Genomic DNA, 23464 nt, shown 5'->3' on the forward strand with positions numbered 1-23464 from the left:
TATTTCATTTTTATTAATCAATTTGGTGTGAAAAAAATAGGATAATTATTTCTTAAATTATTTATATTTATTCTAATAAAATCCTTTACTGTGCTGCATCTTTTTGTAACTTATTTTAAAGGTAATTTTTGGTATTAAATTAATTATTGCATAAGTTGGTTTTCAGTTTTGAGATATATACTACACGTTTTTTTTTAAGGGATCTATAGATGTAGTATAGTTCTTTGGTTGCCTAACTGCCGAGTCAAATACCTTGCATTTTGCATCCTAATTTATCGGTTCTAGTGGCTTTGAGTGGGAGAAATAATAGCAACAGTTATATATCCTTCTGCGTATAAAAAGTATAGGACGTGAGTGTAGGAGAGTTACCAGCCAGTTCTAACTCAGCCTATACATATGAGCATATGAATTCATGGTGAAAATATTTCTATTTCATTGTCCAAGCTAAAGCCATACCATGTATTCCCTTTCTCTCACACGTTGGATCAATTAGTTGGGTGAGTTACACATTGAAATCAGTTTCTTCCACCAATATAATTAGCCAAACCTAGAAGGCAAACTCCATCCCCCTCCAAAGGATCATACGCAAATTGTTCCCTCTCACAGTATTCTCTTATTACTTCCTATTCTTTGACTACACAAATCATTTTGTATACAAATGTTTTCCAAGCTCATCAATCAACTCCTAGAGTTTATTCCTCACAAAATTCGTGTATGTCCTAAGGTACTCCATGTCCTATTTTCTAGTTTAATTTTATTCTCCAATCTCTAATCATGAAATTATTGTTTCGTGGAACTTACTTTTGTTTCCCCTGAACATGTTGTTGGTGGAATTATGACCGAGCATTCATTCATATGACCGAGCATTCATTCACCGTTCGATCGGGTTAAATTTTAGGAAAACATTTTCCAACTTGTGGTTATTCTTTTTCAACGGAGTCTAGAGCGAGATAAATTGTCCATGCTTTGAACCTGCAAATTTAGAGGACCTTGTAGTCGTTTGATTGGGAGGAAAGCTTACGAGGTAAGGGCTTTTTCCCATACGTCCATACTAAGTGCTAGACTATGTTATTAAGTAGAGGTAGTAATTCTTGTCTTTTAAAAAGAAAAATAGTTAAAACGTATTTTCATAGTAAAATTTATCCTTTCTAAAAGTGATTATTATTAATTATGAGTGATTATTCTTAATTATGTTTTATATGAAAGTAGTGTATGATAATGTGGTGTGGATTGATATATTTTATATTATTATGCTTTATATGTTTTGTGGCGTTGGAAAAGCAATGTTACATTTTCTTGATGAGTTAAAGAAGAAAAAGATGAAAATGTGAGTTTGTGAAATGATTGACTTTTGGTTTGTGTACTTGATGATGCATTAATACTTGACTGTAATTGCCTTAGTGGCGGGTTAATATTTCTTAGTGGTGCCTAACTGGCGGGTTATAATTATATTTTGTGTGGTGCCTTAGTGGCGGGTTTTAGTTTGCATTTTCATGATCATGCATGTCATATGCATCTGTGTGGTGCCTTAGTGGCGGGATTTGCAATTATATTCTTTGTGGATGCCTTAGTGGCGGGAATTGCAATTATATTTCTGTGTGGTGCCTGTGTGGCGGGTTATATCCGGATCATGTAGTACCTAAGAGCATGCATTTTACACATCATTGCATTGCATTGGATCTGTTATTCATCTGTGTGTTGATAAGTGATTAAACTGTTATATATACAAAAGAAATGTGTATGAACTTTACCTTAAAGACTTAAATGTATTTTTCTTATTTCTTTTTGATTGAGAAGTTTTGATACTATCTATTTTGTGGCATTGTTCTTGTGCTTTGAGTATGAACCAATTTGGATAAGGAAATTGACCCTTGCACTAACATTTTAGGTACCAAAGAAGAGATGATCTATACTTTGAAGTTTTTGCTTGAAGTGCTTACGGGGGACGAAATTGGGTTTTTGATTGAATTGTAACTTGAGTAGAAATTTTGAAGGATATTAGTTTAAGAGTTTTAATTACATTATGTTAAGAATTTTGTATAGATTTTGCTAGAACATATTATTGATGAAATAAATAAATAGTAGTGTTTTTCAGAAAAGGAAAATGATTTAGGCGTAATGTCTTGGACCAAAATCCGGGGCGTTACAATTCCTATCGATGATAATGTTGATGTGGATGTTGATGTTGAAAATCTTAATGATAATGAAGATGATAATTAAAATGTTGATAATGTTAATGACATTCACATTAGTGTAGATATATTTGATCCAAGAAATTGGGATTCTATCGAGTCTAAAATGATTGAGTTGTTAGCTACAAAAGACCCTATAAGAGATTTAAGAATTGTGAAGGGTCCTAGAGATAAATTTTCTAGACGCTTTACGGTTAATTTGTATACTAGAACTTTATTAAATTGAGAGAAGTGTGATAGAGATTGGCTTGTTTATGCAAAAGAGCTTGATAGATTATTTTGTTTTGTTGTAAAGTTTTTAAGAGAGGGATTGTTAGAAGTCAATTAAGAAATGAGGGTTTTAGTGATTGGTCACATGTTGGTGTTAGACTTAAAGAGCGTGAGGCAAGCTCAGAACACATTAAGAGCATGACTATTTGGTAGGTGATAAATGATTGTTAGAAATACCAACCTAGATGGAAGGTCTATTAACCATTTTGCATGTACATATTCTTGGCTTAAAAAAAAAAAAAAAGTAGAGTGAGAAATAAATTTCAAATTCTTAACTTTTAGGTTATAAATTTTATTATTTTAAAGAACTATCATCCAAATACAATCTAATAATTCATATGTTTCATTTGATTCTTGTTATAGAAAATAAGTGTAATCTCAAAAGCTATTATTTTGAGACGGAGGGAGTGTTTAGTATATAGATTATAATCTATATACATTATTCTCTTATATATATATATACACATTAATTTTTTATTTTTTATACTTGAGTGCAAAGAATAATTGATAGCTTACAGGAAATGAAATTCCCTATAAATGGTGGTAAAGTTATCTTCATAGAATCATTGCATTGTCCATTTGAAAAACCATAATAAGATTTGAGAATATGATTTGAAAGAAAATGTCATTTGTGTAAGTCATAATTAACTGATAATATCAAGATTGTTATGTTGAATACCTTTCTATCTAACGTGAGTTTTCAGGTAATAACTTGTCCTCTATATATCAACCGAATCCATTCTCTTTGAACATGAGCATGCCAATTTCACTTCCAATTGCTTTGCGTTTTGTCATCAATAACGATAGTTGTTCCTAAAATGGATTCAACGGACAACTTCACATTGAAAATCAAATAAATAAACAACAGCATTTGTACCAAACCATGTAACTTCATAAAAAATATTACAAGGAGAAATTGCTGTGCACAGGACTTATGGAAACAAACCTGAATTTAATTAGTTATGTAAAGTCTCTAGAATGGCAACAGATGGAGCCAAAGTAAAATGCAATGAATTAGCATAACTACAATGTTTCATCTTGAGATGCAAGAAACTTGAACAAGCTCACATCTCAAAATGTAATTTTAGCAACAGAATTCCCAAAGTACGTAATATGGGGTGAATTTCAGACGCAACAAAACAAAAGAGAGTTTGTACAATAATATAAAACATAAACTGATTTGGTTCATGAAAAGTGCAAGCTCCATATACTATTATTATTAGTCTACCTAAGTGATGGAAGCTATTTAACTTAAGCACAAAGTTTTGAATTAATGTTAGAGACGAATAAATTTAATTCCTACCAATATTTTTTTTTTTCATGATACTTAATATCACAACTTCCCATGCCTGCAAGTTGGTTCTTGACATCCGCCAGGTTCATGAAAAAGTTGTGGAATTTATCTCGTATATATGCCGAATAAGTTATCTGGATGTCCTCTAAAAGTCTTGCATTTTTTAAAACAAACTCAATGAATTGGATTCCACGATCAGATCCATCATATGTTGAAATGTGAAGCATCTTGAGAGAAGATTTGAAACAACAAGGCACTGGAATTAATGTCGAGTCATTCATATCCAAGAATTTGGTAACTGCCTAAATAAGAATCAATTAACAAGTCAATGGATGGAAATAATATCATTGATTTAACCTAGAAATGGGGGAGATTATAAGAAGGATATAAGGTGTACCAGAGGTAAAACAAGTGCTTCCAGTTTAGGACACCTTAGGAGAAATTCCATTAATGTTTTTCTACTGAAGTCAATCTCCAAAGTCAGACAAAGATGTGTCAAATTGTGGAACTCAGGAAGGAGATGGAGATGATCAATTACATAGAGAGGTTTCTAGAAAAAGGAAACAAAAATAAATTTGCATGGGAAAACACATCATTTTATACACAATATTTAAAAAGATTAAATGAAGATGATGAGAGAAAAGGTAATACATACCCTAAAAGTGTCCTTTGATAGTGTAAGAGACTTGACACTTGCAAGTCCACTCAGTAGCACAACCGAATAAGGAGAGGAAACATGTTGCATTAAATACGTAATTGGAAGGCGTGTGTCAAATTCAATATATGCATCAACTATGGAAGTTGGGGGGTTAACAATGATATATTGTATGCTTGGACGACTTGTGCAAGTTAAAGATACAAGATTGACAGCATCAATCTTGACTGAGAAATCGGATAAATCATCACAATTTAGGCAATAAGGGTCAGAACGGATGGTCAAAATCCTCAATGTGGAGGTAGCAATGGTGATTTGCTTGATGTACAACCAATAGCAATAGTTCAAAGTCAATTCTTGTAGGACAGGGCACCCCTCAGAAAAAAATTGTTTAATTGACTTGTCACTTTCAAAGGTAGCATATGAAAGATTTAAAGTCTTGAGGGTAGGGAATAGAATACCGGTAGGAATAAATAGTGTAAAGCCGCCAAGTTGTAATGATAGTTTAGTCAATGAGTGAGAAGTTGAGAAACAACGGGGTAACACACAAGTGGTATTTCGATATTTTATATCATTTATGAAAAGTTGAAGGTGCTGAACTTTGTGGGTAAGTAGAGAAGATAGTAAAGAAGTAAGTTTGCGTGCATCAAGAGTAACTGATAGTCGAGAAAAATGATTGTGTGCATCCCAAATAACTCGAGGTGTTATTTCAATGGCGAGGCTTTGTATTTCTACATTAGATTTGTGAAGTAGTGTGGTGACTAAACCTAAAAGAGAATTTGCTGTTGCTGAGTTTTGATTTTGAGAATGAGAAGGACTAATAATATGAAAATCATAGACGGATAATTGGGTCCACAAGTACCTCCACTTTGTTGCTAATATGGATGTTTTGACAGCATCCTTGGTGGAGAGAAATGAAAGAATATGGTGAAGAATGTTATCGGGTAAGTCACTAATATTTTTCTCCATTTTGAGTGATGATGATTCATTGATGAGATTTTTCATCTTTTCGTGTAATGATTCATTGATGAGATATGCTTGATTGCCCAAGAAAAGGTATGGAAGATGGTGGACATCTTTGGACACCATGTTGCTGCTCATCTTTCTAGGTCTCATGTTCAAATCTGGTGATAACAATTCAAATGTTGGACGAGTCCATTCAGGCATTACCCTGGCTTCAATTAGGTCCTGTTGATGATGAACAATGGGATTGGTCACTCAGCTTAATGCTAAGTTTTAAAAATAAATAAATAATAATAATAAAAAGGGTTAATAGTCCTTTTCACCTCTGTAATATATGTCATTCCCGACTTTCGCCCCTATAAAATTTTCGGTTTGATTTGCACCATAGACATATATTATAGGGGTGAAAAACACTATTAACCCTAATAAAAATTAAGAGTTGTAATTTGCACGAAGATTGATTTATCCCTGTAATACCTTCGTTTAGATTACAATTTGTAATTTGAAAATTCTTCTTTTTTTTTTTTCAGACCTTCTTGATATCAAATTTTAAAATTAAGGTACTTTTGCCTATGTAATTTTGAGCGAATTTTGGTTTACCTTCCTTAAATTATAATGTTAGAACCTAAAAAAATAATATTACAGGATTTCATGGTATAAACCATAACTCGTTCAAATTAAAGTGGGAAATACTATTTAACCCTAAAAATAATTGTTAATTTTTTTTTTGACAAGAATAAAAATAATTGTTAATAACAAAAGCATAAATCAACCGTTCTTAAATTTGAAAAAATATAACAACACTTATTGAGAATAAAATAATGATTAAGGAAGCATTAGGTATTTGAATTGAAGCGATTGAATGTAATGGAAAATGAATCATACCTTGCTGTTGCTGCTGATTTCCATCTTTTTCTTTTTAAACATAGTTATATGTTCTTAATTTGAAAAAGAAAAAAAAAATCAGAACAACACTTATAAATAATTAAATAATTAGGCGATTGGTTGATTGTAAATGAAAATGAATCATACCTTGCTGCCTGAGTGAGAGCTGCGCAGTGTGTTGACTTTGTATTTTGCTCACGCTCCCCTTTTTTTCATTTTAAAGTGAAAGTGAATGATGTAATTTGAAATTCTATGAAACTTATGAGATTAAGAGTGTATTTCGATTGGTTAGTTTTTTTTGGTTGTTGAGGGAATTTCGATTTGTTAGTTGAACATTCAAATTTTTCAAACACATAGCCACCTATGCAGAGTAATAAGGAATGAGGACTGCATGATCCAGTGCCATCTCCGACAATTTAGAGGGGACTTCTACCCACATATAAATAGAGATATTTACCTACGGACAATGTATAAATGACAGTAAAATAGTTGAATTCGGAATTTTTACCTACGAAAAAAAATACATTTAGTGACAGATTTTGTCTATTGGTACAAGTTTTTTTCTTCCTTTTTTTTTTCTTTAAATTTTGAGGCCCTGTGCCAAGGGCCTTGATGCACTTGCACATAGTCGGCCATGCATGGATCGCATGACCCAAATAGCCATCACTCTTAGAACTCATTTGAAGAGTGAAGAATCCCATGACCTGAACGTTGATGCCATATGGCTTGGGAGTTAAGCCTCATCTAGTATGAGTCGGGACTTGACTCTTGAGGGAGAAGGAAGTGTCGAGATACCCTATAGAATAGTTTCAAAGAGAAAATTCTGATATATTATTATTCACAGAGGGCATAAACATATATACAGCTTCTGTTCCTAATGTCTCTCCTTAATAACATGAGGCTTTAAAACTAAAAATTAAATCACAGCTATACAAATCAATTGATACCAAAAATATCTCTTCCTAGAATAACAACAGTTGACTTATTTTAACACCCCCCTTCAAGTTGGTGCATGGATGTCACACATTCCCAACTTGAGTAGAGATTCGTTAAACACCTTGCTTGATACTCCTTTAGTGAGCATATCAGTTAATTGTTGCTCAGATCTTACAAACGGAAAAACAATTGTCCCAGCGTCAAGTTTCTCCTTGATGAAATGTCTATCAATTTCAACATGTTTTGTCCAATCATGTTGGACAGGATTATGTGCAATCTCTATGGCAGATGTATTATCACAATACAAACTCATAGCTTCTTTTGGCTCAAAACCCAAGTCTGACAACACACTTTTTACCCATAACAGTTCACACATTCCAAGTGCCATACCTCTAAACTCTGCTTCAGCACTTGATCTAGCTACTACTGGCTGCTTCTTACTCCTCCAAGTTACAAGGTTTCCTCCTACAAAAGTGAAATATCCTGAGGTAGATCTTCTATCATCTGCTGAACCTGCCCAATCGGCATCTGTGTATCCTTCTACCCTCAAGTGACCATTGTTTGAGAACAATATTCCTTTACCTGGAGTGGATTTCAAATATCTTAATATCCTCTCTACAGCATCCATATGAGGCTTACGCGGATCATGCATAAACTGACTCACAACATTCACTGCATAAGTGATGTCTGGTCGTGTATGAGAGAGATAAATCAGCTTCCCAACCAAACTTTAGTACCTCCCTTTATCTGTGATGTTTGAGTTTAGATAATGAAAGAGCTTATGGTTCTGTTCAATAGGAGTTTCTGCTGGTTTAGAGGCAAGCAACCCAGTTTCAGATAGCAAATCAAGAGTATACTTTCTTTGGCATAGAAAAATACCATGTTTTGATCTCGCTACTTCAATACCCAGAAAATATTTGAGGTTTCCAAGTTGTTTCATCTCAAATTCAGAAGTAAGGTATTTTTGCAAACTAGAAATTTCATCTTGGTTATTTCCTGTAACTATCATATCATCTACATAGATAATCAAGGCGGTAATTTTACCTTCTCCTCTCTTCAAAAATAAGGTGTGATCTGAGTTACTTGCTTTATAGCCAAAAGTCTTCATAGACTTAGTGAACCTTCCAAACCATGCTCTTGGAGATTGTTTTAATCCATATAGAGCCTTCTTTAATTTGCAAACCTTCAATCCATTTGAATATACCATACCTGGTGGGGTATCCATATAAATGTCTTCTGAAATTTCTCCATGTAGGAAAGCATTTTTCACATCAAATTGTAGAAGAGGCCAATCTTGGTTTGCTGCTAGTGACAAAAGTATCCTCACAGTGTTAAGCTTGGCTACTGGCGCAAATGTTTCTTGATAATCTACACCATAAGACTGAGTGTAACCTTTAGCCACTAGTCGTGCTTTATACCTATCAATTGTTCCATCAGCTTTGTGTTTAATTGTAAAAATCCATCTGCACCCCACCGTTTTCTTCCCTCTTGGTAAAGTTACAAGATCCCAAGTGTTTTTTTTTTTTTAAAGCTGTCATCTCCTCAACCATTGCAGCAGTCCAGTTAGGATCTGCTAAAGCTTCATGTACATTACTAGGAATAGAAATCGAGGATAATTGAGATACAAAAGATGCATATGACCGAGATAACTTGTGAGATGACACATAATTACCAATGGGATATTTTACTTTGGATTGGAGGTCTGGTTCATATCTGACGGGAGGTTTACCACGGTTAGAACGGGTTGGAAGATCATATTTGACATTAGTAGATTCAGTGTTAGGTGTCTTGGTGGTATCATGCAAATAAGGATTAATTTCATTTAAAACAGAATCAATTTCAGAATCAAAAACAAGATCAACTTCATCTATACTTGTATCAATAGGGAGAGGATCAAGAGTTACCGTTGAAGAGTCAAGTTGAATTTGTGGAGAAGATTGAGCTAGTTGGTTATGATCAGGAGACGTTGTATTGTCTAAAGTTAATAGATCCATATTTAGGATTGGCTCAGTACCTGCGGAGTGATCCTCACAAGATAATTTATTTTCACAAAATATTTTTGTATATGAGATGTCAAACATACTAACATCATGATGCTGCACTTCACTTTCATTCCCCCTTGAAGTGTAGAATCAACATAAAAAAATTTATCTTCATGAAACGTTACATCCATAGAAATAAAAAATCTTTTTGATGTTGGATGGTAAGCACGATAACCTTTTTGAGTTGATCCATACCCAACAAAGACGCATTTAATGGCTCGTTTATCAAGTTTTGAACGTTGATGTGAGTGTAAGTGAACATACATAACACATCCAAAAACACGAGGTGGTAAATGAACAATAGGGGGTAGAACATGATGATCAGACAATACATCTAGAGGTCTTCTAAAGTTATGAACACTAGAAGGGGTCCGATTAATCAAATAAACTGCAAAGTTGACAGCCTCACCCCATAAATGAGATGGAATGTTACCATCTATTAGGAGTGATCTTGTCACCTCTAATAAATGTCTATTTTTCCTCTCAGCCACTCCATTTTGTTGAGGTGAATATGGACATGTAGTTTGATGCAAAATGCCTTTAGAGTTTAAAAACTTTGTTAATTCGGTTTTAAAATATTCCCCTCCATTGTCTGATCTAATGACCTTTATGCATATGTTAAATTGTGTTTCTATCATCTGATAAAAAGAACGAAACACATCACTTTTATGTTTAAGCAAATATACCCAAGTTACCCGAGTACAATCATCAACAAAACTGATAAACCATTTTTCTTCCATTATGTGTAGACTGCGGGGAAGGGCCCCAAACATCTGTGTGTACTAATGAAAAAGGAAAAACAGATTTTTTATTGCTTAAGGGAAAAACAACACGATGACTTTTTGCCATACACAAGTTTCACAAAGAAAATCTGAAATATTGCATTTATGAAATAACGATGGAAACAATTTCTTTATTTTTATCTATGCCATAACCAAATTTCCTTTTTATTTTTATCTTGTGTGAGGTCACTCGCAAGATGAGCCAATGCTCCTTTATGAGTTTGTTGTGAGACATTTTCAAGATAATACAACCCTCCACTGCGTCTACCACTGCCAATCTTCTCCTTGGTATGTATGTTCTGAAAAAAACAATGGGTTGGATAAAACATAGCAACACAAGAATGTGATTTGGTTAATTTAGTAACATAGATAAGATTGACATTTAGAGTAGGAACAAATAAGACATCGGATATTGTTAGGGACGGTGAGAGAGATACAGTACCAACACCTTCAATAGGAGATTGGACTCCATTGACATTAATAATGACAGTTTTGGAACAATAAGGAGAAAAATTAGTAAATATGTGTGGATCACAAGTCATATGATCAGAAGCACCTGTATCAATTATCCAATCACTATCCTTAGTAACAACAGAAAGATTAATAGCAGAGTTAGATATACCTGACTTTGTTGCAAAACCAGCAGCAGTAGAAACATGGCCCTTAATATTTTCTTCCTTGTTATTGGAAGTAGATTTGCCTTTTGGGTGCCAATCTGGATAACCATGGAGTTTAAAACATGTTTCCTTGACATGATTATCACCATTACAGTGGGTACACTTGCGAATTCCTTTCTTAGGATACTTCTTGACAGCAAGGGCAGACCCCTCGAAAGACTCACTACCAAGCATAGCTTCTTGGCGATTTGCCTCAGCACAAACAATTGCATAAACAGCTTGAACGCTTGGGAGTGGAGTTGTAGCAAGAACACGACCGCGGACTCCATCCAAGTGTGAATCCAAACCAGCCAGAAAAATATAAACACGTTGAGAATTAACAGTGGTGTTATACTTCTCAACATCTTTAGTGCACTCCATGGTACAATTTGCAATGGCATCATACTCTTGCCACAACCTTTTTAATTTTCCAAAATATATAATCATAGAACCACCATTTTGATGAGTAGAAATTATCTCACGGTATAATTGATATGCCCTAGATGCATCTTGGTTGACTGAATACGTCTCCTTGATGGTGTCCCATATTTCCTTCGCCGTAGCCAAACGAATAAAGAGTGATCTGATGTCTTTGGTCATAGAGTCAAGAAGCCATGACTTAACCAAACAGTTTTCATCCTCCCATGTTTCATACTCCTCGAATTTCTCATCTTTTGGTGCAGCCTTTGTTCCAGAGACATAACCCCAACGTTTTCTGCCTCGGATCTTGTTTTGGGCGTTTAGCGACCACTCGACGTAGTTGGTGCCGTCAAGTCGTTCAGGTGTTAGTGCGGAAGAAAACTCCTGCAGATGGAGAGTAGTCCCAGAAGTCCCATAATCAGATTTATCTTTACTGGGATGCTCCATCAGAAATTACTCAATGAAACCAAAGTAACTGATTCCTATATTAGGGATTTCGGTTTGGCTCTGATACCATATAGAATAGTTTCAAAGAGAAAATTCTGATATATTATTATTCACAGAGGGCATAAACATATATACAGCTTCTGTTCCTAATGTCTCTCCTTAATAACAGGAGGCTTTAAAACTAAAAATTAAATCACAGCTATACAAATCAATTGATACCAAAAATATCTCTTCCTAGAATAACAACAGTTGACTTATTTTAACATACCAACCCTAATTACTATCTGATACTTGAGGAGCAAGTGGCTATCTATATTTATAGGAGAAAGTCATTGAGCCATCAAGAAGGAAAAAAAAAATAATCTCTATTTCTAAAACGAGGCCTTTGCTAAACCCTGGAGCATCCAATTTCTACCCCTCTGAGCTTGACTCAATAAGAAATGATTCGGCTCAAAACTCGACTCGAGTTCGAAACGAACATTTTTTTCAACTCGAGTTCGGCTCGTTTAAAATTCACGAGCAATTCGGTTCGACTCGTTAGGTTCAACTCATTTGCTCAAATTACATATTTCAAAAGGTTTTTTTTAAATGTTTTTTTGTCAAAAACACATGTCTTTGACCTTTAGAAAAACAAATTATATTTTAAATAAAACTACCAGTATGGTAGTAGCACTTTAATGCAGCACATACTACTGCTATGTTTTACATTGAATCCGTGATGCTGTTCATATATATATACTGCTCCTTTCTAGTATCTTCGAAACTCCCCGATGTGGGACAAATTTTATGCATACGTTTGTTTAAAAGTCATGTGAAGGTACTATTAACTATTTTTTTTCCTTTCTCTAGTATAACAATTATCGTTGATTTTTATTCAAATAGTAATTATTAGAAGAAACTTGTAATAAATTTCATATTATATATATCGAGTTGGTTCATGAACCAAACGAGTCGAACTATACTTAGTTCAAGTTCAGCTCATTTATTTAACGAGCTTAATTTTCAACTCAAGTTCGACTCATTTGGTTCGTGAACCAAGTTCAACAAACCAATTATTGAATCGAGTATCAAACTATTTTCAAGTTGGTTCGGTTCATTGTCAGCCCTAGGCTTAGTACGTAGCACCCTTAATATTAGGTCGATAATAAATTTACTAGCAAGAAAGTTTGACGCCCATCATGGGACCGTGGTAAAATTATTCCCTGACCTTGCTCTATCATTATGAACTAGATGGTGCCATTGGTAGATATGAGACGTTACAAGCCATCCAACCCGTATAGTCCAGGACCTACATCGCCAGAACGAGAACCTATAAACACAAGTACATGGAAAACAACAAGCACAAGAGTCCGATGGTGATTTTAATGGAGAAGAGATCGATAACCACCAACGCTTAAGTCAGGAGATATGGGACGCCCTTGCTTCGGAGAACTTCAAAGCACTGGACCAAGAAAAGTTCAACCTAAAAAGAGATCCATTGGAGCATTTGATGGCTTTCGGCACTCAAATGGTGATCATTGGCGCAACCGAGTCCTTAAAGTGTAAAATTTGTTCCGACACGTTGAAGGAGGCAAACCTTCGATGATATATGAAAATCCCAAGCCACTCCATCACTGGGTACATAGACTTCCACCGCAGATTAGTCCATTAGTCGCGGGCAAAAAGCACTAGAAAAGGTCACTGCAACAAGCATGTTCAACATTCGACACAGTCTAGCAAAGCCCTTGAAAGAATACTTAAGTGATTCAATGATGCAACGATAAGAGTATCCAACCCAAATTAAGAAATATTGGGAGCTTTTCAGAACGGCTTGAAAAGCATGACACTTCAATGAGTCTTTAGCTCATAAGTCGGCAATCTCAATGCAAGAGGTCATGCTCGCGAGCCGAGTGTTACTTAAAGGGAGCATAAAGCAACGCTGAAAAGCAAATCCAAGGCATGGAAGAAAGGACTTCTGAAAGGAAAAGGAATCACTCCCCTAGGCATTGGGATAATTCCAACACAACAGACTGATCAACAACAGCTGAAACACTAGTGTTGTTAAACAGAGACACTATAGCATAGTAGAAATTTAATAAATCACTTTTGTTCAATGGTAAGCTAGTTAATACAAATGTGTTCTGAAAATGCCTGCTATAACGACACTACACCATTGTAGTGGTGGAAACAAATCGACATTTACTTGGGGGCAAGGTCTTTAGGATGTTTTGGATCACAATCTTTTCACATTTTTTTGTCTATGTATATGCTTCTGTTGATTAATTATTTCGATTTATGTTTCACATTTTTAACAATGTAGTTAAAATTGATAATGGAAACATCATCCGTCTTTCCTCTAATGATTTATGCTGCCAAAAAATTTCCAATTGGGTACAGTCATTTTACTTTGACAACCAGAACTTGAAAGACAGTTCCTAGTGTATCTTGGTAACTTTTGTTTGCTGTAGATAAAAAGAAAAATTATAATGTAATGCTTTGGAAATTTGATTGATTTGTGAGAGTTTATAGTTGACACCGTGAAAAAATCGAATACTTTTAAATGTGTTTGGATGTTGTTTTATGGTATAGAAGAACTTTAGATGAATATGCCTTATTTATGGGTTAACTTTTGGGATTGTTCTTAAAATTTTGTGTGGAAGAGGAGAGTTTGACTTACTTAGTATATCGTTTACTTACCAGTATTAGTATTATTAGCATTGGACACTAATTTTGTGTTTTTTTTAACTAAGTTACTTGTGCGAGGTAACCATTTGTTTTTATTAATAAATAACTTATCCAACTCACTCTCTTTAATAGGATTGTCCCTATACAACTACATTTTTTCCATCCACAAAACTCGAATCTAAAATTTTGTTTAATGAGTCTGAGTTTAATTTCACTCTCTCAACGTCTCTTTTTAGGTCAACAGATATAGCAAAGAAAAAATTGAATTCACATTGAACATAAAGTTAGCATTCATAGCCAGATTCCAAATCTATAGTTTACATTAACAAGAAAATGTAAGAGCACACAAAAATCTCGGCTCCATGAAATTGTGATCTTCTACCATAGTAGTTCATTGAGTTGTCTCTCATTTTGACTAACAATTGTTCTTCTCTACACAAACTGCCATCGATTACCATCTAATCATCTTAGATTTCTAATCTAGCTGTTCATTTTCCCAGCTTAGCTTGGAGGCAACTCTTTCATGCTGTGGGAAATACTCCTACATGAATGAAACCAAAAGAATGAAAACTAATTCTAAAAAAATCTTGAAGAACCGGTGAAAATTAGGGTTATGGTTCAATAAAAGAATACACAAAATAAAAATTAATTGAATCAACCGCGATTCAACCGATTTAATGCGGTTCAATCTTAGATTAACTTGATTCAATCAGACTACAATACAATCGAGATTAAACCAACTAACTAACTAGTATATTCTCAGTTCAATCGATTAAATCGAAAAAGTTGGCTTGGAATTACCTCCATATTTTTGACAAGCTCTTTTGGTGTTGGGGCAGACACAATTATATGGCGAGCTGTGGGGCTAATGAATCCTTCCTCCACAGCTTTGTCAATGAAAGTCAAAAAGGAATTGTAGTATCCATCAACATTCAGCAATCCCACCTTCAAAAACCAAAACTTTTAAGCATATTTTATCTCATAAACGGGTAAGAGAACAAATTTCAATATATAATAATAACATTTGTGTGTAGAATTAGTGTGTATATATATATATATATTTTGTGTAGAATGAAAATCTTTACCGGTTTATCATGGATGCCAAGTTGAGCCCATGTTATCACCTCAAGGAGCTCCTCAAGTGTCCCATACCCACCTTCATGCACATATATATAACCCTTTTAGAAAACATGGTGCTAGAAATAGAAAAAATTGGTTTCAAAATTGCGAAAAAATTAGTGCTGTACTACTTAAACAACTTAATCACTTCTCTAGTTTTGTTAGATGATTATATATATAATTTTTTAAGGAGCAGTGTTAGTGATTAGCTGTTAGGTTAATATGATTTTTCTTCTTCACCTGAATATGAATTTCGGGCCTCCAACTTCTTTAACTCTTAGTTCAAACTAATTTTTAGATGATTATATATAGGATTTTGCTAACCAATATCCTTAGGACACTAATTAAAGATTTAAAAATAGAAGCAATTTATAAGTTTTATGTAGAAAAAATTACTTTTTAAATTTCTAATATCTTGAATATATCATTCTCAAGACAAAATTTTCTCTTTAAACTTTTAAGAAGTGTCATAAGGTACTTGTTATCATTTTTCTTATATATAATATACTACAAATAAGACAATTTTTTTTTCCTAATGTTATGAAATTGTTATTAGTTTCGAAAATATGTGGAGCCCCTCCAAGCAAAATGGAAAAAAGACAAGAAAACCTTTATCTTAAGACTTAAAGTATTTGAATATCCATATTCTCTCACCAGAATTAGAGGACTATCTATTTTTGTTTAATAACATAAGTAGATGACCATGAAGTATGGATTTGTTTTAGTTGCTAAGCTTATGAACGATTCATCAAGAGAGAGAACGAAAGCTGCCCTTATCATGGGACCCTATATCTTAGATCAAAATACCCATTATTGCAAGGCTTTGAGATTAAGGCTATGTTTCACAAGACAAAGTTTATACTTTATAGTATACAATAATTTAGTGCTTAAAAATTTGAATGTAATGATAATTCTCTCACAAGCTTTAAAATAACTTTTTAGTAGGCTAAAGTATTATTTTAAGATTATATTTCAAGTAACGTTTGAATTTCTAACTTATGATATTTTTTTTTCTTTTCATTTTTATCTTATAATCTTAAATGAAAAAAAAAATGTTTAATAATGTGTTTTTTTGTTTAATAATGTGTTTATATGTCAACTAAATTCAATTTGATCGTATCAACTATAAGTTCAATTTGATAATATAAACTATAAATTTATTTATACTTTATCTACTATAAATTCATTAGCTGTCTACTAGTTTATCTACTATAAACTCCTTCTCCATCTAATCACTTTTCAATTAATGGGTGTACCCTAATCTTTATTTTTGATGTTTTTAAATTAAATTAAAATGATCTCATCTAAGAATATTTGTCATGTAACAATTAATGGACAACCGAAGTGGCGCATCATATAATGTAAGTAAGTTCAAAAATTCTATTTGGACATCGTATGGTCTTTTCATCAAAACATGTCAATACGACAATACCCCACTTAGAAGTCTAATCCTATCTTTAATAATATTTTTTTTTAATCCTTCTGTTTTTCCAGAGAAAAAGATATTGATAATTTAAAATTCAATCGTAAAATAATTATAATCTAATCAAGAATTATTTCACTTAAAAATCAAACGTGAGTTATTTCAAACAATTTGTTTTTGATTAAGCTTACGAGTCATTTGAGTTCGATCATTTGGTTAAGTTTTATTTATTTTAGGTTAAAAAAAGGTTGACTGGATTGTTAATAATGTTCCATGGAGAAAAGTTAACAACACATTCTTTAACATGCATTTTCTAACTTATTTTCTCTTTGATTGATTAAAATTTACATCCATATCGCAAAATCATGATTTCCATGTAAATTTGGCGGACCTATGTAGATTTTAACCAACAATAAGAATAGGTTGTAAAGTTTGGGTTAAAATATGTGTTTCTAGCACGTCGACTTGTTCTCAATATCAATCGCTATTCATTGGTCATCCTCTTCACCATCTCTTCCATTGACTTTGTCAACTTTTTATGATAAGATGTTGTCAATGATTATTTTAGTCGTCATGTTATGTGTAATTCATCTTAAAGGAAACCTGCACCACTCTTGCAAATTCCAAATAAAATTTAAGTGCTTTCCAACAAAAAGTGGGGAAAAAATTGATTATATATTTTTCATTTCGTCTCTAATTTAAAAATAAAAACACTATGATTTGAAGTTGGTACGTCACAAGTGGAAACTTTGTGCAAAACATTCTCCTAAAATGAAAAGAGAAAAGAAAAAAAAAAAAAAAAAAAAAGGTATGTTTTGACTTATTTGTTTAAAGAAGGTATGTTTTGACTTTTGCAAAGTGAATAACTTTCTTACAAAATAAAATAAGATACCTTAAACTTTTTAAAATAGCAAAAATAAGATACCTTAAATATATTTCGGTTATATTTTTAGTCTATAATAGACCATCAAAATTTACCAAAACATATATGACCAATAATATTTACTAGTATCTCTTATATACTACATCGTAGTAGTGATTCACTAATTTTTGGAATGATTCACAAGTTTAATAGTGGATTCAGCACCCTTACATTTATAGAGATACCCCTAGTTCACGCGGTTAGAATATCAGTGCCCATTTAATCAAATATTAGAAGGTCTAAATTAAAATTTACATTTTATGAATTGTCTAATTTTGATTAAACGACTGCCAATGTTGTCACAACTGCATGAATTAATGCGGGATCCTCTAACTTCTCAAATCCAAATTCGTCTATAATCATGCGGTTTGATCAAAGACTCGCTAGTTTGACCGGTAATTCTTTTGACATGTGCCTTAATGAATCACCTATTGGAATTTAAATTCCACACCATCCATGAGAAAAATATTTGAGCTAGAAAGAAGGTTGTACCAACCTGGTAATGCTATAAAGGCATCAGAATTTCTAGACATTTCAGCTTTCCTTTGATGCATGTCAGCTACTGCTTTCACTTCTCCTACTGTTTCACCAGTAAGCTGCAGCATAGTATATAACAAATTATCACTGAAACAATAGTAAAGTTATAAACAGCTTTTGCGCGTGTGAGGGAGAGAGTGATATGAGTAGGGTCTTCCAAAAATGCATTTGTATCAGCAGGGAAAGATGTAATGATGAGTTTTTTTGAAGGTAGTGGACTCAATAATTAAATGTAACTAAAATAAATTGTCGCACACAAACTAGACTTCACAATGTAACAAATGAATGTTTGAATCTCGAATAAAAAAAATCGACAGTTAATTATGTATGACATATTTCGAATAAAATTATCTTTAGTGGAGTTTATTTATAGGGAACTAAAATAAAAAGTTGTCGCAAAAAGCTTCCTTTTAATTATTAATGTAATTTTAATTTTTTTTTAATTGTATTAAACTGTGTTAAATATTATGACAATTATTGTTGAACGAATTAAATATTAGATTTATATGGCCAAGCTTAAATTTATGATAGGGAAAAGAAAAAAACAAGAAGAGAGAACAAAAGAAGAAAGTTACTTCCTCAATGATGATAAAGAATATAAAAAAAGGATAATGCCAATGAGAATCTAAAGGGTGTAATATGGAACATGGAGAGAAAGACAAAATGGTTCAGAAGGATAAACAACCCCAGATTGCCAGGTGTATATTGATAGATAAGTTTGTAAATTTGAACTATAGCATAAAAATGCTACAAGAGAAAAAAATCATGCAACCACTAGTTCCCCCACTTGAATGAATAATCACACACAAAAATACAAATTCGAAACTTAGATATTGAGATAACAAAAGTATGGTTGAAATTCACTTAAAATAAGCAACTCTTGTGTAGCATGTTTAGTCATTTTCTTTATTTTATTTTATTTTATTTTGAAATGAAGATATGATATGAATGCAAGCTTCCAAAGTTGCATAACTTTACCTCTCTTGGCATTAGTGTTTTCGGAATCACTCTGAAAACAAAAACAAAACAAAAGTTAGTTGAGTTTAACTAAATATATAGCAGTCGTGCATTTTAGAATCACGAAAAATTTGACAATATCACGGTGACACAATGTGATTATGCTAGGGTTTCCGTAAATACAAACAAATAGCTTTAAAAAGAAGATGAAGCTCTTGCTTACCCAATTACATGTCGACCACCATCATAAACAGCTTGAGAAATCAACCCCATCAAACCAATGCTGCCTCCTCCATAAACTAGGTCAATATTTCTTGACACCTTTTTATATATCAAAATACAACGAAGTTTAGAACTAAACACCATATTATATCATAGGTATATAGGTGAAACAAATACGTCAAATTTCTTTGACTCGCTTTTACTTATATTTTGTTACAGAGAGTATATAAATAAATTAAGCACTAAAGTACAAAGACGAAGTTATGAAAAAATATTGTATTATTCATGATGATAAAATAAGGAAAATGAAAAAAAATTCAAAAGTAGTAATAATTACCAATTCTTTTCCAAGTTCAATAGCAGCATCCTTATAGCTAGTTTTGTTACCAGGGCTACTACCACAAAACACACAAATTCTCTTAAACTTTGATACCTTCATTTCTATCTCTCTCTCCATATTCTTCTCTCTTTGTTTATTTTTGGTTGCTCTCTCTCTAACCTTTGATATGAGTGGTTGATGGTGTATAAGCACGGTTATATGGTATATATAAAGGCAAAAATAAGCATAAAGTTTGAACTCGTATTTACCACATCATTAAAATGATGCTGACTCGTCTATAGGGAACCAAGGAAAACTTGATCCAATGTCTTATCTGTGTTTGTGTGTTTCTACTTTAATTACTATGGTCCCCTCTTTAACCAAAAAAATCTAAAAACCAAACACAATTCGTGGTCCTATGTCAATATCATTGTGTTTTTATTTTATTTTTTTTCCTTTTAGTAAAATAGGTACTCCAATTGTTTCAAAGACTTGTGATGAGTTGTGACACCCAATAGATAGCCCTTTAATTTTAATTTCAAGTCAATTGAATGTGTCACTTCAACTTGTGTAAGTTCATGCATGTTTGAATTCACGATGATTATAATAAAATCACGGTGTACCATTCTAATTTTTTCAAAAACTACACTTTAAAACTTCATAGAATTTAAATGTGGGTGATTAGTGAAATGAATGTCGTGAGTATTTATTAAAAGATATACAAGAAAAGTGATTTATATGCTCAATATTTTTAGGTTTTAATGAAGATATGATTGTTTGCTCTTTCGATAGTTAATCTTCAACATGTGTAAGTTAAACACAAGAAATCAACCGTGTTGAAGTTCAAGTGTGAGTTGCTAGTGAGATATCAACTAGATGAAAGATATATAAAAAAAAAAAAAAAAAACTGATTTATATACTCAATACTTTCAAGTTTTGGCAAAATGGTAATAACTTTTTTTTTGTCTTAACCCTAGTTGGCTATGAGGTAATAAACAATTTGACAAATACTTCAATTAGGATTGAAACTTATATTCTAGTATATTTTGCTCTTTTAAAAAATAGTTTTGAAACTTATTCTCTTATTGCACTCGTGATCCACCCATAGCTAGTCTTGAAACTTTTGTCACACACTTTGGAACGTACTGTATGTGATGAGCTCGTGAAACCCTATCTTGTTCCACCCATATTGTTCGTTCTTGCTTGAAAAAATTGTCAAATCCTAAAATCCTAAAGGAATGGAAACTAGCTACTAAACTATAGGTATCTTTCATTTAGGTTGACTTGTTTATGCCATCCACCAACTCTTATCTTTCTCTCTCTACCTGACACTGTTCATTATAATTCTGAAAAACCATGATGATATACTATCATATAAGACATTCTACCTTTAATCACACACCACGACACACACTAGTGCATTTGCCAATACATATCCTGTACCATCAATTATGGCGTCCAATGAGATGATATATAAGTTTACTTTTAATTTAGCTTAGGAACATGTTTTACATTTAAGCTTAGAGTGATCCATTGCGGAATTCAGATTTCACTTATTAAATGTGTGGCATATTTAATGACGAATTCAGAAATTTTGATTAATAAAGACAATAGCAAATGATTATATATTTAAGAGATCATATGCTATAAAATGTTTATATACAAAAATTTATCAATGCATTCATGAAAATTTTTTATAGTTATCGCTAAGCAAAATTATACTATTTTATAACAAGAAATTAAAGACATATAATCAGATATGAATTTTATTTCTCAACAAGTATTCATATTCTAAAACTGTTGTATGAATTTTTTTTCTTCCGTTTTTAACACTATTAAATATGTTTCTTTGGGCATGTAAATAATCGACCATTCAACAATTTATCTCTTGTAATGTTGTATATTTGGTTTTTCACAAATAAAATTATGGTTTAATTGCTCTTTTCGTCCCTTAAGTTATTATTTGGTATCGCTTTGGTCCCTTAAGTAAAAAAAAGATTGTTTTGGTACTTTATCTTTATCTCCGATACATGTTTTGGTCCCTTCCGTTAGTTTTAATCAAAAAAACGTTAACTGCTATCCAAGTGTCATTTTGGCATTGGCTGAAAAACTTAATTTATTTTCTTCATCTTCTCCACTTAAATTCTTCATCTTCTTCCCCCATTTTCTGGAAAATAAGAACACCACCAACAACACTTTCATGAAAAAGAAAAAGAAAAAAAGAACAACACCAACAACAAGAACAAACAATAACAACAACCCAATAAGCAGCAACAACAACAAAGAAAAAAAAAAGACAAATCTCCAAACAAAATCAAATCATTTCAACACCTTCATTCATATTCAAACCTAAAATATAAAACATTTAAAAACTCAAATTCATCATCTCAAAAACACCAACAACACTCAATCTACCTCAGAAAAAAATTGGAAAATGGTGCCGTTATTCAACCTTGGATTCAATTGGGTGTTGTGGTGCTAGTTAACCAAATTGGATTTAGCACCAAAATCACTTTTCTTGATAATTAATTTTTGGATTTTTATTGTTGGATTTTTTCAACTGCTAGTTGTAGTTGTTGTGGATGTTTTGAAGATTTTGGTTGATTTTCCCATTGTTATTGAATCTGGAAAAAAATAAATTAGGAAATAGATATGAAGATTTTGGTTGATTTGCTTTAATTAGGGAGATTGAGAAATTGTGTTGTTTAGATTGAAATAGATGTTTATGAATGAAAAAATTGGTTATTGATTAAGTTATGAAATTGATTATGTTTATATATTTGTTGAAGATGATGAAAAGGAAAAAAAAAAAATCTGGGTTGGTGTGTTGTTGATGATGAAGATCATGAAGAAGAGGATGGAAAGAGAATGAAGAAGATGAATAATACAAAGCCTAACGTTTTTTTGAATTTTTTTAACGGAAGGGACCAAAACAGGTAACGAAGATGAAGATAAAGTACTCAAACAATATTTTTTTTAATTAAGGGACCAAAGTGATACCAAATAAATAGTTAAGGGACCAAAAACGCATTTAAACCTAAAATTATTCATCAGTGGGGTTGGCTGCCCCATTGTGTTTAATGTGGATCTGTGCCTGAATTGATTTGAGAAAGATCAATTTCAAGAAATTTAAATGTACGAGAAAATAAATTGTTCAAAGATAAATTACAAAAAAAAAGAAAATGACATAACATCTTGAGGAATGAGAGTTTTATGAGGTTTGGGAAGGATTTTTGCTTTATCATCCGTGCAATAGTAGAATTTGAATTGATTCAAATAGTACTTACGCCTTCATGGTTTTTTTTTTTTGGCTTAATTGTATTTTTCCCTCCTATCTTTTGCTAATTGTGCGATTTTGCACCCCCTCTTTTTTTTTGAGCGATTTTGCACCCTATCTTTTGTCAATTGTGTTTTGTTCAAAATCATCATTAAAATAGAGGAAAAGGGGCTAAAGATAGGGTGCAAAATCGCTCAAAAAAAAGAAGAGAAGGTGCAAAATCGCACAATTAGCAAAACGATAAGGGGGAAAAGTGCAATTGAACACAAAGATGGGGTGCAAAATCAGAAAGGGGGCAAAAAGATGGGGTGCAAAATCGCTCAAAAAAAAAGAGGGGGTGCAAAATCGCACAATTAGCAAAAGATAGGGGGAAAAAGTGCAATTAAACCTTTTTTTTTTTACCAAACCTTCATGGTTAATTGATTACAATAAGACCTAAAAATAATAACATAAATGTTTTTTAATCACAAAAACACATAATT

The 23464-nt window shown here is 32.5% G+C and overlaps 2 protein-coding genes across 2 annotated transcripts; both read right to left on the reverse strand.

Annotated features, from left to right (window-relative positions):
- Positions 1–3761: 3761 nt before the first annotated feature.
- Positions 3762–5578, reverse strand: LOC25487813 (F-box/LRR-repeat protein 13). Its single transcript, XM_039831125.1, has 3 exons — positions 4412–5578; positions 4154–4306; positions 3762–4058 (listed from the first exon to the last, which is right to left on the reverse strand). The coding sequence occupies exons 1-3, from the start codon at positions 5576–5578 to the stop codon at positions 3762–3764; spliced, it is 1617 nt and encodes a 538-aa protein (XP_039687059.1).
- Positions 5579–14453: 8875 nt separating this feature from the next.
- LOC25487814 (cytokinin riboside 5'-monophosphate phosphoribohydrolase LOG1) lies at positions 14454–19929 on the reverse strand. Its single transcript, XM_013609853.3, has 7 exons — positions 19724–19929; positions 19388–19485; positions 19186–19216; positions 18167–18266; positions 15292–15362; positions 15008–15151; positions 14454–14747 (listed from the first exon to the last, which is right to left on the reverse strand). Exons 1-7 carry the CDS (start codon positions 19841–19843, stop codon positions 14682–14684), a joined length of 630 nt encoding a protein of 209 aa, XP_013465307.1. The 5' UTR covers positions 19844–19929; the 3' UTR covers positions 14454–14681.
- Between the last annotated feature and the right edge of the window lie 3535 nt (positions 19930–23464).

The sequence above is a fragment of the Medicago truncatula genome, chromosome 2 (assembly GCF_003473485.1).
Source record: "Medicago truncatula cultivar Jemalong A17 chromosome 2, MtrunA17r5.0-ANR, whole genome shotgun sequence".
Classification (NCBI taxonomy): domain Eukaryota; kingdom Viridiplantae; phylum Streptophyta; class Magnoliopsida; order Fabales; family Fabaceae; genus Medicago; species Medicago truncatula.